At 42.0% G+C, this 17,220-nt stretch overlaps 1 protein-coding gene across 1 annotated transcript in view; it reads left to right on the top strand.

Moving 5' to 3' along the window:
* The window catches only part of COQ8A (coenzyme Q8A), a 68,748-nt gene that overhangs the window by 18,817 nt on the left and 32,711 nt on the right, over positions 1 to 17,220 (top strand). The window contains exons 4-5 of the mRNA XM_063444055.1: positions 787 to 853; positions 8,234 to 8,314. Coding sequence (XP_063300125.1) covers positions 787 to 853; positions 8,234 to 8,314 — 148 coding nt within the window. The remainder of the gene's footprint in view (positions 1 to 786; positions 854 to 8,233; positions 8,315 to 17,220) is intronic.

The following is a 17,220-nucleotide window of genomic DNA, read 5'->3' on the forward strand; positions in this document are numbered from 1 at the left end:
CTAAGTCTTTTGTTATTGGTGCTGGATTCTAGGTTTTGTTTTTGTTCAGGAATATATATATATTTTTAAAGTTTTTGGAATAATGATCTTTAACCGGCTCAGAGTGCATGCTTGTACTCAGAGCCGGAGAGGGGAGAAGAGTGGGGAAGGAAGAAGAGGTAGGATGCAGGGATGTGTAAAATATGCATAGGATTGACATTGGGCAGAGTTGTGGGAAGTAATTGGCCTCCAGCACACAATTGCAAATAACCCTGGTATATGCAGTCTTTTAAGCAGAAATACTGCACTTTCAGACTCCTACCTCCATGCCCACTTAAAAAAACTCTTTCTTTTCAATATATATTTGCGAGTTATGAATAAGAAAATTTAAATGTAGAAACACATACTTTTGATTTGCAGCTGGGCAACTCCATCTTGGCTGCCTATCAAACATTGTAAGCGTTGTCCTTTGCACCTGGCAGTCAGCACAGAGAGAGAGCAGACCGAGAAGAGGAGACATGAAACCGTTTTGCCTCATTTTCATTTGCTATGTTTGCTCTGGCTGTGCCTTGTCTGGACTAGCTTATGATGTACTTTGCTAAATTGTTAATTTTTATAAGAAAACTCGACATGTCATGAAAAAAGCTCAACACAAATTGCTGTATTCATTGAGTAAATTCCACAGACGTGACATGACTTCTCCACTTTAAAATTAACCGTAACCTTTTTGGTTGCAATTTGTAGATACAAAGTGAAATTACCAAGTTATATATTTTTTTCCTCCTAATTAAATTTGTTCTATTTCAGCTCAGTGAACGAGCACGTGAGCGGAAGGTACCAGTCACGCGGATCGGCAGGCTTGCCAACTTTGGAGGTATTACTAGCTTTAGAACACTTTGTAAAAGTTTGCAAGTGGGATTCTAACAGACAAGTACCTTTTCAAGTAATTCTAGTAACCAAACCCAAAATTACGCAAGTCCTTGGCGCATTGTAATTGAGACCATTGCAGACAATAAAGCTCTTGTTAAAGGTTATATAGACACACATAAGTACTGTCTCCCAGAATCTTTTGTGTTCACTCAATTGGAGGACCAATTGGATTGAAATATATAGTTTTTTTGTAAATTCTTTATTGTGATGTTCAAGTGAGTGCTGTAACACATGCTTATCCCACTACATCATATATGCGTTGTAAAACAAGTTGAACAATGACATCAATAGTGTAAACAGTAGGCATTATCGTTTTTGAGCAATCTCACATGTGTCAAGCATCGTAAAAGCTGTCAATCAATAGGCTATAAACAAGTGTAACAAGTTTAGACGGGTGCTTGTCTCATAGCTAGAGCAGTTTCAATAACAGTAACAATAACTGGTTAAATGCAAAAAAGAAAATAAAAAAAAAAGAGCCGTTTCCGAACCCTATTCTAAGGGTCTTCTGGAGAGTTGTGCTTATAAATCGGACAGTTTAAATGAAGGATGTAGCTTCAGTATCGAAATTATGTGACAGGTGGAGCAGGAGAGTGTTCTCGACCATCATTAGAGACCCCTGTCCTACGGGTTATGAGGTTGAGTGTATGAAGGGAAATTGGTCGCTTGGTAGGTTGGATCGTTATATGGTCAAGAATTCGGGTACGGAGTTGTTCCACGGGTCACGTGTGTGACAGATAGAAGCTTGGTTGTGTCTGCCTAATAGTGTAACCCGCTGGTCAGGTGTGGGTTGTGTCGCCCCATGATGTCACTTATCTGGTGCTACATCCCCTTCCTCCCGTCGGTCGAAGGAGTCATATTTTGGAGACAATTTTCTCCATATGTTCAGTTCCTTATTACCTCCGTCGGTCGACAGTTTATTAGGTCAATGATTCAAGCCAGTACGCATCACTTCGTGTCATGGCGGTATATCGTACTTTCAGCATGATCGGGTCCTCCCCGCCCCGACCTCCTCAGGCGCAGGTCAGGCCGCCCCAGCGATGCCCTTCAGAGAAGTCATATGGGCTCGAGTTGAAATATATAGTTATCTACCCTTTTCAGTACTAGGACTGGCACACACTATACATCAGGGGTGTCCAAATGTTCTAAAACTAAAACTCCCATGCCTTTTAGAATGACAAAGGGTCATGGAAGTTGTAGTTTTAAAACATCTGGGGATCTACCTTCTGGGTAGTCCGGTGTACAGACTGTATATTCAGTGCCATACAATGCATCCACTGTAACCTGTCTTCAATCTGGCTATGTTGTAAGTGACTTGCTTGATTTTGCATGGAAGCCAGTAATTTTCCATTTTGATAATTTTATTACTTTTGCTTTAAACTATTAAATTATGTTTTACGTTTTAAATTTGTGAAACCGAATATGATTGAAACATTCACTTTGCTGCTGAAATGGCAATAAAATGATTCAAAATGCACAAATAGTTTTAAAATCTCTCCTGTCTTTTTAACTCAAGTGGAAAATAAGGGCATTTAGTCACAACCTATGGCCGTGTTTTATATCCAAGGTAGCTATATTTCTGCCTGACTTTATACATTGGATGGCTAAATATCTAAATCACATTCTGAGCTCTGACCAGTCTCTTTGGGATAAGCACCCCAACAGCCATTCGTGTTTTCTATTCCTTTTTTTTTTTTTTTTAAATTCTTTATTTTTGCACACGATAGGCAAGACAAGAATAACGCAACTTGGAGGCTTGCACAGAAGCCAAAATGCAAAATAACAATCGTGCAAACACAACAATTGACATCAGCCCATATGACAAGCCACTCCATGAATTCTGTACCACTTGCCCCCCATCGAGGATTTTTTATTTTTTTTATTTTCATTTTCGTTTTATTCGAATTCTCCATTTTTGCTCGACAGGAAAAATCAGTGCAGAGAAAAAGTCAGGCTTACGCAGAAGCCAGCATAAATGTTGCAAGTGATATAAACAATATAGATTAAGCAGGCATTGCGCATCTCACCTGCCTCCCCGCACAACCGTCACCCTATCGAGGGAGTTTTATATGCATATATGTTCAGGCATATAGGCGGCATTTGGGACCCCTTCTTATACCTTATGTCCTATAGCTAAAATCAGTAGTGGGTTTCCCAGCACCTCCGGCAGCTTGACTATGCCTGGTATATAAAAAGCTTGTCCCTTGGAAACCAAGGGGTAAGAGAAAGAAGAAGGAAAAAAAAAAAAGAGAGAAAGAAATAAAGAATTAGTACAAACAAAAATAAAATAAAGAGAAAAAGCAGAGCAGGAATCAAAATAAGCAAGAATAAAATTTTGAGAAAAAGTGATAAGAGATAATCAGTTGAGAGAAAGATGGGAGGGGAGGGGGGGGGAGAACGTCCCCACTAGCAGTATTATATCAGTGTTAGTTCGTGGGGCCTCCATATGAACCGCGTCTAGTCTCTGAGAAGCATCCCTTCAAACTCCGCTCGAGCCCACTGGACTGTTGTCCCAAGGCTCCCATAATTTTTGTAAAGACACTGTCGTACCCCTTACCCTAGCCGTCAAGTCGTCCATAATTCTACATTCACGTATTCTAGAGACCACCCCTGAGAACTCCGGGCCCTCTGGTTTTAGCCACTTAGTCGCTATCTCCCTGCGCGCACTTAGAGTTATTTTATGAGTCAGTGTCTGCTCCCTCCTAGTCCACCCGTCAACTGTTCTGTTTAGTAAATATATCCAGGGGTCCATCTTCAGGGGTCTATCGAAAGTTTGTTGCAGCAGATCTTCCACCGCTTTCCAAAAACTGCGTATCTTCGGGCAATCCCACCACATGTGAATGTATGTTCCGCGGGATCCGCAGCCTCTCCAGCAGTCGTCCGTGTCCAGTTTATGCATTTTGTATAGTTTTACAGGTGTAGTATACCACCTGAACATAGTCTTCCAAGTCTGTTCCTGGAGTGTGACGCATATGGAAGCATTTTTATTCGCTTCCCATATCTCCTGCCACTCGATGCCTTCCAATGTCTCACCGAGATCCGCTTCCCATTGCTCAGTGTACGTCAAAACCCCCCACTCTTTATTTTCTGTGCTAAGGTGAACATACAAAAGTGTGATCATACCTTTAGGTGCCAATTCGTCCGAACAAATTTTCTCGAACGTCAGCTTCTTCAGGGCTGCCGCCCTAATAAGCGGTCGTCCAGCAAAATCCCTTACCTGAAGAAATCGAAAAAAGTCTGCTGGGGTCAAGTGGTTGCCTTGTTGTATGTCCTCAAAGCGAATGATCCCCCCGTTACGGTATAACTGATGGATCCGCTGTAGTCCGGCTCTTTCTATGTTTCTAAAGCCCTGTGGAGCCATGCCGGGCTGGAACTCTCTGTTCCTAAGCAGGGGGGTGAGAGGAGAGGGAGCCGACGCCAGTCCGTATTTATCTTTTGTCATGTCCCAGATGTGGAGCGAGTGGAGTATGGCTGGACATGTCACCCTTATCATAGGTCTATGTTCCTTAGGGACCCACATCGTGAATTGGGGTATATCTAAACCGACTAGCATAGACTCGATCTCCACCCACCTTCTTTCCTCTGGCGGGGAGTGCCACATGGCAACCTGCGTCAATTGAGCAGCAAGGTAGTAGAAATACAGGTTAGGCAGTCCGAGCCCCCCCCCCCTATCTTTACGTCTATACAGGATTTTTCTGGAGATCCTGTGCCTTTTATTCTGCCATATAAAATCCCCTATCGATTTTTGTAACGGGGCCAATTGTGCTTTTGCAACCTGTACAGGTAGTGCTTGGAATAGAAATAAAAGGCGTGGGAGGACATTCATCTGAACGGAATTGATCCGTCCAATCCAAGAGATAGGTTTGTCCGTCCATTTTTCCAGATCCCTGATCAGCGCCCTGAACATGGGAGTGTAGTTTGCCGAATATAAACGTTCCGGGTCAGCCTAAATACGTCAAGGAGTAGTTTCCCATCTTTATATTGTAAGTCTCCTGTATGTCCCTCGTTTCCGCCTCCGAAAGGCCCACTGACATAGCGCTGGACTTGTGGATGTTCGCTTTATATCCGGACACTTCCCCGTATGTCGTTATTACCTCTTGCAGCGCAGACATGGAATCTGCAGGTTCTCGGAGGACGTCGTCCGCATACGCCGAGACGGTGAAGTCTCTATCCCCCACTCTGACTCCTCTGATGTTCGGGTGTCTGCGTATCGCTTGTAGCAAGGGTTCAAGCGCTAGTACGAAGAGAAGAGGGGAAAGTGGGCATCCCTGTCTGGTTCCGTTGTAGAGCCTGAAAGGTTTCAGCGGGGCTCCCGGTATCGACACCTGTGCCCTGACCTTATGGTACATTGCCCTGATAACAGTTATGTATTTCTCCGGAAATTCCAAATGCTTCAGCACGGAGAACAGAAATTGCCATCGAACCCTGTCGAAGGCCTTTTCTGCGTCGATAGATACTATCAGGGTGGGTGTCCCGGTGACCTTTTGCTTCCAAATCAGGTCCGCATTCCTCCTCGTATTTTCAAACAGTTGCCGACCTTGGATAAAACCTACCTGGTCTGCGTGTACAAGGGAGTTCAACAACGGGTTCAATCTGTCCGCTTGTACTCTCGCTAGGATTTTCATATCATGGTTGATTAATGAGAGAGGCCTGTAATTTGTGGGGTGGAGTGGGTCTTTCCCAGGTTTAGGTAGAAGCACAATCGTGGCAATGGACATGTCAGGGTCTAAGGTCCCACCTTGCCTCAGGTCTTCAAATAGCTTCACCAGGTGGGGTGTAATTTCTTCCCTGTAGGTCTTATAATACGTGCCGTCAAAACCATACGGTCCCGGTGCCTTATTACCCTTCAGGCCCGAAATGGCTCTATCCACTTCTACGTCAGTGATTTCAGCTGCAAAACCCTTCGCCACTTCTCTGCTCAACTTCTTCAATCCCAAAGTGTCAAGATACTGTAGGATGTGTTCCTCCTCCTGTTTGGCGTGAGTATTTCGCAATGGAGTGTGATTGTATAGTTGCTTATAGTATTCCTCAAAAACCTCAGCTATGTCCGTCGGCATTGATTTAGTCGTGCCATCCGGGTGACGTATTGCCGTGATGTGAGACCGTTCGTTTCTGGGGCGAAGCTTCCTGGCAAGTAAAGTGTCCATTTTGTTCGCTTTCTCGAAAAAAGTACGTTTCGACCATACCATGGACCTGGCAGTGTCGTCTAACAACAGTGTACGGATGTTTCTCCGCACTGCTTCCAATTGCCCATAGAGCTCACCATTCGGGGTCAATTGATGTTTCTGTTCAAAGGTCCGCAATTGCCCCAACAGGGCCTCTAGCTTTTGATGTTTCACCTTCTTCCGTCTGGTAGCTAACTTAATAATCATCCCACGCAACACAGCCTTGTGTGCCGCCCACACAGTACTCGCCGTCACGTCAGGGGTGTCGTTCACTTCAAAGTATTCTATCAACCCTTTCCGGATCTGTTCCACCGTTTCAGGGTCCCGCAATAAGGACGTATTCAGTCTCCATGTCCATGGTGATGCTATACAGAGGTTGCCCAGGGTGATGGAGACCTCTGCGTGGTCCGACCATGATATGTTACCTACCTGTGACCTTATCGTGCGGGAGATACCTGCTGCGTTCGTTAAAAATAGGTCGATCCTGGAGTAAGTTCCATGTGGGGCTGAATAAAAAGTGTAGTCCTTGGTTCCCGGGTGGTGAGCCCTCCACACATCTATCAGCCCGGTTTCGGCAATGAAGTCATTGAGCAACCGGTCCTGTCGCCCCCTCCCTTGGGATCTTGGGACTCCATCCTTCGTGCTCCTGTCCGTCGCCGGGCACGGGGCCGCATTAAAATCCCCCCCCCCCCCCCCATTATGATCATGCCATGAGTCATTGTTGAGAGTTTATCCCTCAATGAGCGCCAGAATTCGGGATCCGGCAGGTTAGGCGCATAAATATTAATCAGATGGATGGCGTGTGAATGTAAGGTGCCCGACACAATAACGTACCGGCCTTCCGAGTTGGCTTCCTGGGAAATCAGCTGGAAGGGACAGCCGCTACTAATAAGGATGGCCACCCCGTTACGCTTGCGATGGGACCTTGCTTCGTACGACCCCGCATAGGCGCGATCCCGTAGTCTGAAACTGGCTTGTTTAGGAATATGGGTCTCTTGGAGGAAAGCAATGTCTGATTTCATTCTCTTCAGTTCCCTAAACATGAGACGACGCTTCTTCGGGCCGTTAAGGCCTTTAACGTTCAACGTAGTGATCTTGATCTCCATTGTGTGTGATTTCCTACCCTGCTGTATGACTTTGCGGCCCATACTCTTCCAACCCGCTGTAAGCTACAGGTCACCATGGCACTAGACCCCATCCCCCAAGCTACTTTACTCTTGGCCTGTACTGTCGGTCCCGGGTCGTCTCCAAAACCTACCCCTGTGGAAAGGACTCCCCCGCCCCCTGAGAAAAAAGAAAAAGGAGAAGAAGGAAGAAGAAAGAAAAAAAAAAGAATCTAGTAGAAAACAAACCGGACATCAGCCGATGCCCGAAAGATCTGGTCTTACCTGTCGCCAGATACATGTGGGGAGCACGGTCCCGCCTCACCTCCATAATCCCGCTGGGAGGAGCTGTGGAACCCAGAGCCCTATCTCCCATACGCCCGTCTGTCACCTAATTTGACCTCTTAGTGACTTCCTATGAAGTATTCCAAGGTTTCCAAACCCCGTCCCCGCCATAACTAACCCCCATTGGTAGCAACTCGGGCCTGTCCTCTGTCTGGGTGCCCGGATGTCGCTCGTCCCACATTGTCATCCCCCCAGTCTAGTTCTGTAGGAAAGTACGCGTGTTTTATATTCCTATGGAAGCCCTCTGTTTGCTTCCTCTATGGCACCTTGTGGGTTAAATCTAAAAATGAAACAGACTTTGATGTTTATCCTGGATTTCTGATTGTGACATTAGCTATTTATTAATTGTGGCTGCCTATGCCTGTTGGCAGACAGGGTCGAATTGCTCTGTTTATCTCATTACAGTTGTGGCCCCACGTTTTATTATTCTGTTTTCACTGTTCACCTTGTTGCTCTCTAATTTAGCTCTATGAGGGGGAGGATTATTATCCCAATAATGTAGTTAATATATTTACTGGTTCTGTATTCATTCATACATGACTTTGCGTGCAACTTAAAATGACCTTTTCTGTTTCTCCTACAATTATCCTTGACTTTTTCAGGGTTTGAATCTTGCATTTTTAAACCTCCAAATGAACGTTTTGGTGGCATTGCACATTTTGATGATCTGATACTTATATACATTTGTGTAATTTGTGCCTTTTCTTGGTGCAGGTTTGGCTGTTGGTCTGGGTTTAGGCGCGTTGGCTGAAGTAGCAAAGAAAAGCTTAAATCCAAAAGCAGAGGACAGTAACGGTAAGTGGCAACCTGGAAATAATTCCTTTTTTTATAGTTTTTTTTTTTTTTTTTTTAATATGTAGTATAGTACTGTATGTAAAATACAAATGGATTTCTTTACATTTGAATATGTTCCTGAAAGCTTTGACTTAAAAGAACTCTCCTAGAAACATATCCAATATCAGGTAATATGGCAAACAAGCCAAAATTGGTACACCACATATTGCACTGGAGTGCTGCAAGAACCACAGTTGGACACTGTGTTTACGAAGGTTGAGAGTTTATTGTACCTAATTCAGAGTTATTTTAATGGCAGTAACTGTCAGTGTGCATGTTTGGTGGCGATGAACTGATGCATTACCAGAGGGCGAAGCAGCAGTTGAACGATCTAACCATTAAGGCAGGCTAGTGTGAATTCTCAAAACATGAAATCCTGTTGCCTGCTGATCAAATCATTATGTTTTAGGCTTTTACATTTTTTTAAAATGTATTAATTTTTTTGTAGTTTTGATCTATTTTTATGAATTTGGGTTTTACTCTCAGTAGCCCATCATGCAGAGGGAGTGTTGGTCTGTGGTTTACAGTGCTATATGAAGTTTTATAAGAGAAAATTTATAGCATATGTTGAGTATATACATTGATAACCCGTCATGCTACCAGTTATTAATCTTTCAATATTAAGACAATGCCGTAAGGTAAATCCATCTGTAAAGGTATCGATAAGAAAAAACTAGTCACAATGGCATACAGAATATTTCAGGTCACAGTAAGCCATGTTTTCCTTATTGTCATCCTTGGTTTAAATGTTTCTCAATTGACCCCTAATTCCACCTTTGACACATATCTCCTGAGCTTGCACAATCATAACAAATCTCCAATGACAGATGTTCTCTATCATATTAAAAGCTCTAGCCGCCCAAATACATAGTGACCACCGGACACATTGTTCTATTATAATAACTCTGTGGTTATTTTGAAATGTTAGGAGGGAAGACATATAGGTAATACTTGCAGTTAAAGTGAAAGAATAGTCTGAAATAAGAAAATGGTGCCAGTGACGAGATTTGTCACTGGTATTTCGATTCATGATGCTGGGGGGGATACTGGGTACTTTGTGCTACCTGCTTGGCCTTGTTACTTATCCTTGCCCTCTGTGCTCTTGGAATGAACTGTCCTGCAAAAACAGACTACAAGATAGCTAGTACGATTACCAGAATGCCAGGTAACCCGTAGTTTATTTCTAACCTTCTGAGCACTTCAAAACATTTTAAAATATTTCCTAAAGCAAGTTTTCTTCTGCCAGAAAATCCATGCAATCTTTATTTTTATTACAGGGTAATTACTTGATTTGGCATAATTAAACACATTTTTTTTTTTTTTTTTCATTTTGGAATTTTGTCCCAAAATTTGCACTTGAGTGAATAACCCTGTGGTGGTACCATTCTTATGGAAACTAATGCCTCAGACCGTTTAAAGGAACCCTATAGCAGTGTTTCCCAACCCAGTCCTCAAGGCACACCTACCAGTCCAGGATTTAAGGATTACCCAGTTTTGTCTAAGGTGTTTTTAGAAAAAAAAGAAAAACCACCTTAGACAAAACTGGGTAATCCTTAAATCCTGGACTGGTAGGTGTGCCTTGAGGACTGGGTTAGGAAACACTGCCATATAGGGTCAGGGAGCGCAAAAAACAGGGTGCAAGAAAATACTGAGAACGGACAACAGATGAAATGGCGTGCCCTTTGGTGGGTCTCCGTTTAGATCTCAAGCTGGTTTTAGCTAATCTTGTCCATTCAAAAAGAACCAGGACTAGATGCATATCGGACTGATTCCACCCAAAAGGGAGGAACCGATCCAAAATGCAGGCCTGCTCTCTCTGCGCTAGAGATACAGCAACCCCAGACGATCGTTTCAACCTTGTGAGGTATAGCCAATACCTCTCTAGGCACTGTGAGCAAGGGGTCCACATCTACACTAACCTTAAAACTTGGGGAGTGCAAACAATGTGCCACAAACGTGTATTGCTGACCATATAGTATTTAAATCACTATCCTGCCCCCCCTCTCCCTACCTTAATATAGTTTCAATCTTATTCCAGTCTGCTGTTGCTGGCTTTGTCCTTGATCTGGCTGCTTGGCTGACATCAGAAGGGATTATAGTCAGACAAAAACAAAATACCGTGCACTCGAGTTCCGCATGAATGCTCCGGCCTTCCACCAAGGAGGTGCCGCATTTAAAGGATGGACACCGCTGAATCCACCAATGCAATATCAAAAGAAGAGGAACACAGGCAGCACTCCGGGATAATGAACGTAAGTTTATTCGTGGATTCACTACCTCATCAAAAAAACAAGTGCAATGTTTTGACTCAGCAGAGCCTTAATTAAGGCTCTGCTGAGCCGAAACGTTGCATTTGTTTATTTGATGAGGAAGTGAATCCACGAATAAACGTACCTTCATTATCCCGGAGTGCTGCCTGTGTTCCTCTTCTTTTGATATCAGAAGTGATTTATCTCAGCCAATCAGCATCTCCTTGTGGAGATCAACTAATTCATTGCATCTCGGTGAGAAAAGTTCAGTGTCTCCATACAGAGGGTGGAGATACCTAATGGAAAAAAAATGCCTGCGGGCAATGATTATACTCACCAGAACAACTACATTAGGCTGTAGTTGTTCTGGTGACAATACTGTCCCTTTAATTGAAATAATTGGGTAATTATGATGCACAATTTTTTGTTGTTGTTGTTTATATGTGTATGTATATATGTGTGTGTGTATATATATATATATATGTATATATATGTGTGTGTGTGTGTGTGTGTATATATATATGATTTTTTTTCACTGTACTATGTAGATGTTTTCAAAATGCAAACAAAAATTAAAATACATTACTTGCCTCCTGAGATTTTTCAGTCTTGGATAAGCGAACTAGATTTAAGCAGATCCCTCTCTTCCCAGAACTTTACAAATCGGGAGCTTCTAATTTTGGTCTATGGGGTTTGATCTTTTCTCATAAATCTCTGTCCATCAGGGCTTTATAAGACATTTATCTCCAGCAGCTGCTGCTAGTTTTATGATCTGAGCAGTTCATTAATCGGTGTGTCTATCTCTCAACATAGGGGTGGTGGTGCAGATCCCTGTAGTTATAACCACTGTCAGAGCTGTGTGAGTGCAATAATACAAAGTTATGTTGCTTAGTGTGACACCTTCACTTTTTTATTGCTGCAAATAACATAGTTCTGTCTCATACTCCTTTCTACCTGCTATTCCACAGTCACTAATTCTACACTGACTTGTTTCACCTTTCATTATCTCTGTCCAATCCTCAAAGGTGGGGTGTGGGGGAGAAGGGTAAATCATTTTTTCTACTTATCTACCATTAGACTACAAATGTTTTTTACTATAAGCTTCAAAGGTACTTAATGTTCCAATAGTGTTGGCCAACACACTCAGTGTGAATGTTGTATAACAAATAGCACAGACTCTGTCAAAGCTCATTTGAGATGTTCCACCATTGAAATCCGTAAAGGGACACGGGACACTATAGTCACCAGAACAACCATGGCTTAATGTAGCTGTTCTGGTGTCTAAAGGCCTCTCCCGGTCTGCTTTTTGCTGTGAACACTGCTGTTTCAGAGAAAAGGCATGGTTTCCATTCTGCCTAGGGACTCCTCCAGTGGCAGTCACTCAAATGGTCACTAGATGTGTTTCCTGGTTCAATGTTGCATAACATGCAGCACGGATAGTGATGGGCTAGTACAAAGTAGTTACATTTTTTTTTTGGCATGTCCCTGTTAACTGCAATTGGCTAGAAGACCTCTCCCACAAGCCTTTATATCCTAAGCTTCGCTGTAGTAATCTCACCGTTTGAAAGTCAAGAAGTGTCTCAAAAGCTGTTTACTTAATTGTCTAAAAAGATTAAAGTACTGACACTTGTCTTGTGAAGTGTTTACAATGTATAACACAGATGTATAACTTTTCTTTAAGTTCAAGGCAGGGGTTGGGTTGTTCACACATCCATGTTTTTGGCTCACTCTGTGTTTTGATATTGTTTCAGAATTTTCTTAAACCAGAAGAAAAAAAATAACTGTCACTTTCCAGAGTTTACACAATTCATTGCACAATCCCTGCTATTTTTTCTTTTTCTTTTTGTAACTCCTGCCAGCTGTCGTGGTTTCCTCGGCCTGTGCAGCACTCCTTACACTGACATTACGATTACTGTTGCTTGGCAGATCTGTTCCTGGCCAAAAAAAGTGTGGGAGGGGGGAGGTGGAGGTTTGGAAGGCCTTGTCTACTGCTGAAACTTGTTTTGCATTTTGTTTCTCTTTATGGTGTGAATGATTACCTGCCACACAATTGATTCTTTAACATGTAATGGCTTGTATCATATCACATAACATCCCAAAGGTGTTCGCGGTAGATTAGTGTCTCACTGTATGATTTTCCTGGGCTTGAGGGCCTGGTCTTTGTAAGTCACTGCACATTGGACCATGCACACTGCAATACTTATTAATCTCCATTGGGTCCCTTTCTGGCCAATATCCCCATTTCTCTTTGCAGTGTCCCTTTTCCAGTAAGCACAATGTGTAGTGGAAAGTACCAGGAGTCCAGTTCTAGTGAATAGAACTGGACATTGTAGCTTTTCTCGATCGCCATGCAAAGAATGGCTTATAACAGCAGCTATCTTACCAAATTCGGCAAGCTTCCCTACAGTACATCACCTCTGATCAGGAAGATGTAATTCCTTCTATGCCTGTCTGTATGCAACAAGCACCTTCAGGTCGTGAAGCCCAGAAAACAAACAAACACAAAACAGGTCAAGGTGGTTAGTGTAGGTTGATGCTTAGAATAGTTTGGATCGGCATGGGTGCCTGTTCAAGTTGACTAGGGCTCAGTCAGAATGGGAAGCACTGGCTCATTCCTTGGAATAAACCAGTTTCTGGGGTTTGTTTTGTATCAGTGACTGTAACAAACTGGAACAGAGTAGATAACACTAGATCAAATGAGCAAGGTAGTAAATGATTACGTGGAAGTAACAGCAAAACACTAATAACCTAGGATTTCACCGTTGTGATAAACGTTACAGTTTTTAAACACTCATATTTGTGTTCAGCGAAGTCTCCCGAGTATAACAATACCCCCCATGTACAGGTTTTATGAAGTTTTGGATAGTTAGTCAATATACAGTTTTCCAGACTGGTTTGCTGCGTCTATGGTGCCTTTTGAGACCACATGGTAGCCCAGGAATGTGAATTAACCCCATCATGGCATACCATTTTCAAATGTAGACAACCCAGGTTATTCAAAATGGTGGTATTTCCAGTCTTTTGTAGTAGCCACTTGGTTACAAACGCTGACCAAAGTTAGTGTCTTTATTAGGATTTTTTTTTTTTGCATTATTTTACACAAAAACTGCACTTTTACTGGTGATATCATCGTTGTTTTATGGTGTTTTAGAAAGTTACGGGCTTGCCAATTAAATTCTCTGGACTGTCCGCCTGGGTTGTCATGCAGGTCCCTCAAATTATAATTTTAATAAAATCAAATAATTATGTAGTTAATAGTTAAGTAAGTGTGTATGTGTATATTGTATGTGTGTATACACACCCTTTTATTTCCTATATGTATAATTTATTCTAATGAAATAATTTTCTAGGAAATTGGCACAAACCAGGTCAATTTGTCCAAAATAATTCCTTTTATTCAGTACTAAAAGTAAATATAAAACATCCAAATACGCGTTTCGCCGATGTGGCTTTCTCTAAAGAAAGCCACATCGACGAAACGCGTATTTGGATGTTTTTTATATTTACTTTTGCTACTGAATAAAGGAATTATTTTGGCCAAATTGACCTGTTTTGTGCTAATTTCCTTTAAATTTAATTTACCACTTTAAAATATATTTGGATTATCTACTGCTACTCTAGCAAGACCTCCTACCCTCTCTAAGACTTGGATGTGGTGATTCACGGCAGAACACCAGTTGGGAAACACTGGCCTAGTGTAAGTATACAGAGAATGAAACAAGGTTTTAAGTTTCTCCTTGTTTGCGGGCTGTGCCTATACTGAAACGGACTGTAATATAATTTGCTACATTTGTAGTATGTTAATAGCTTTCCCTCCGAGCACCCTGTTTTCTCTCCTGCAACTGTCATAAAAACAAAACACTAAGTAATTCAGTCAACACTATTCCAGCAATCCACTTTTCTACCCCTACCCCCACTCCCTGTAGATGTAGTAGTAGTAGTAGTAGTAGTAGTAGTAGTAGTAGTAGTAGTATCGTATTTATATAGCGCCGTCAAATTCCGCAGCGCTTTACAATGGGTGGACGGACAGACATGTAGTTGTAACCAGACAAGTTGGACACACAGGAACAGAGGGGTTGAGGGCCCTGCTCAATGAGCTTACATGCTAGAGGGAGTGGGGTAAAGTGACACAAAAAGGTAAGGATAGTATTAGACTAGTGACAGTTGAAGAAGAGGAATGTAAGCACACTGCCCTCTCTGTTCCTGTGTGTCTAACTCGCCTCGTTAGTTACGTGTCTGTTAGTCCACCCACTGTACAGCGCTTCAGAATTTGTTGGTGCTTTATAAATAGGACATTTCAAATAAAACCGGCTAAAACAAGTTTATATGTGGTTTTCAATGTTCTAGTTAATTGTGTAACTTCCAGCTGTGATTCCAATATAAACAGTAAACTAATCTCAAACACAATGCAGTCCTCCAATACGCTGCCAATATCCTGCTGTAATTTAGCTGCAGGGTAACATCATGCGGACTGTTCCTAGACTGACTTGGAGATGAACTGATCCATGTGCCCTTTGCCATTACTGGCTACTGCAGTATTGCTGATCTACAGAACGGGAATGTTGCAAGCCAAAACAATGTGGTTTGAGGACTTGTTAGCAGTATGAAGCAGTGTCCCTTTATAATCATTGCTCACTATCTCTGCCTTCCCTCTCCCCCCCCCCCCCCCCCCCTCGCCCTTTTTTTTTTTTTTTTTTTTTTTTTTTTTTTAATCTGTACATATATATTTAAAATTGCTGGGAGACATTCAGTTTTGTTTAAATGTATTTTGGACCTTTTTCTCAACAAGCACTTCTAAAGGTTACTGTTTTGTTTGTTTCAGCATAGTTAGCTTTAGATCTTGCAATAGAAACATAGAATGTGACGGCAGATAAGAACCATTCGGCCCATCTAGTCTGCACAATTTTCTAAATACTTTCATTAGTCTCTGGCCTTATCTTATAGTTAGGATGGCCTTATGCCTATCCCACGCATGCTTAAACTCCTTTACTGTGTTAAACTCTACCACTTCAGCTGGAAGGCTATTCCATGCATCCACTACCCTCTCAGTAAAGTAATACTTCCTGATATTATGTTTAAACCTTTGCCCCTCTAATTTAAGACTATGTCCTCTTGTTGTGGTAGTTTTTCTTCTTTTTAATATGGTCTCCTCCTTTACTGTGTTGATTCCCTTTATGTATTTAAATGTTTCTATCATATCCCCCCTGTCTCGTCTTTCCTCCAAGCTATACATGTTAAGATCCTTTAACCTTTCCTGCAATCTATGAACCAGTTTAGTAGCCCTTCTCTGAACTCTCTCTAAGGTATCAATATCCTTCTGAAGATACGGTCTCCAGTAGCGCGTACAATACTCCAGGTGAGGTGTGACCAGTGTTCTGTACAATGGCATGAACACTTCCCTCTTTCTACTGCTAATACCTCTCCCTATACAACCAAGCATTCTGCTAGCATTTCCTGCTGCTCTATTACGTTGTCTGCCTACCTTTAAGTCCTCAGAAATAATCACCCCTAAATCCCTTTCCTCAGATGTTGAGGTTAGGACTCTATCAAATATTCTGTACTCTGCCCTTGGGTTTTTATGTCCAAGATGCATTATCTTGCACTTATCCACATTAAATGTCAGTTGCCACAACTCTGACCATTTTTCTAGTTTACCTAAATCCTTAGCCATTTGGCTTATCCCTCCTGGAACATCAACCCTGTTGCATATCAAAAAGACATACCTTACCATCAAGACCTTCTGCAATATCACTAATAAAAATATTAAAGAGAATGGGTCCAAGTACAGATCCCTGAGGTACCCCACTAGTGACAAGCCCAAGCTTCGAATATACTCCATTGACTACAACCCTCTGTTGCCTGTCACTCAGCCACTGCCTCACCCATTCAACAATATTGGAATCCAAACTTAAAGATTGCAGTTTATTGATAAGCCTTCTATTTGCAACAGTGTCAAAAGCCTTACAGAAATTTAGGTAAGCAATGTCTACTGCACCACCCTGATCTATAATTTTAGTTACCCAATCAAAAAAATCAATAAGATTAGTTTGGCATGATCTCCCTGAAGTAAACCCATGCTGTCTCTGATCTTGAAATCCATGTGTTTTTAGATGTTCAACAATCCTATCCTTTAACATGGTTTCCATCACTTTCCCCACTACTGAAGTAAGGCTTACTGGCCTATAGTTGCCCGACTCCTCCCTATTACCTTTCTTGTGAATGGGCACAACATTCGCCAACTTCCAATCTTCTGGGACTACTCCGGTTATCAATGACTGGTTAAATAAATATGTTAATGGTTTTGCTAGTACACCACTAAGCTCTTTTAATAGCTTTGATTGTATTCCATCAGGTCCATTGACTTATTTGTCTTTACTTTTGACAGTTGAAATAGAACCTCTTCCTCTGTAAACTCACGTGTAATAAATAACTAATTTATCCTTTTTCTTAACTGAGGTCCCTCTCCATTTTCATCTGTAAATACCGAACACAAATATTCATTGAGGCAGTCAGCTAGACCTTTATCCTCTTCTACATACCTTCCTTCTTTTGTTTTTAATCTAACTAATCCTTGTTTTACTTCCCTTTTCTCATTTGTGTATCTAAAAAAAGTTTTGT

Source organism: Pelobates fuscus, chromosome 2 (genome assembly GCF_036172605.1).
Source record: "Pelobates fuscus isolate aPelFus1 chromosome 2, aPelFus1.pri, whole genome shotgun sequence".
NCBI lineage: Eukaryota > Metazoa > Chordata > Amphibia > Anura > Pelobatidae > Pelobates > Pelobates fuscus.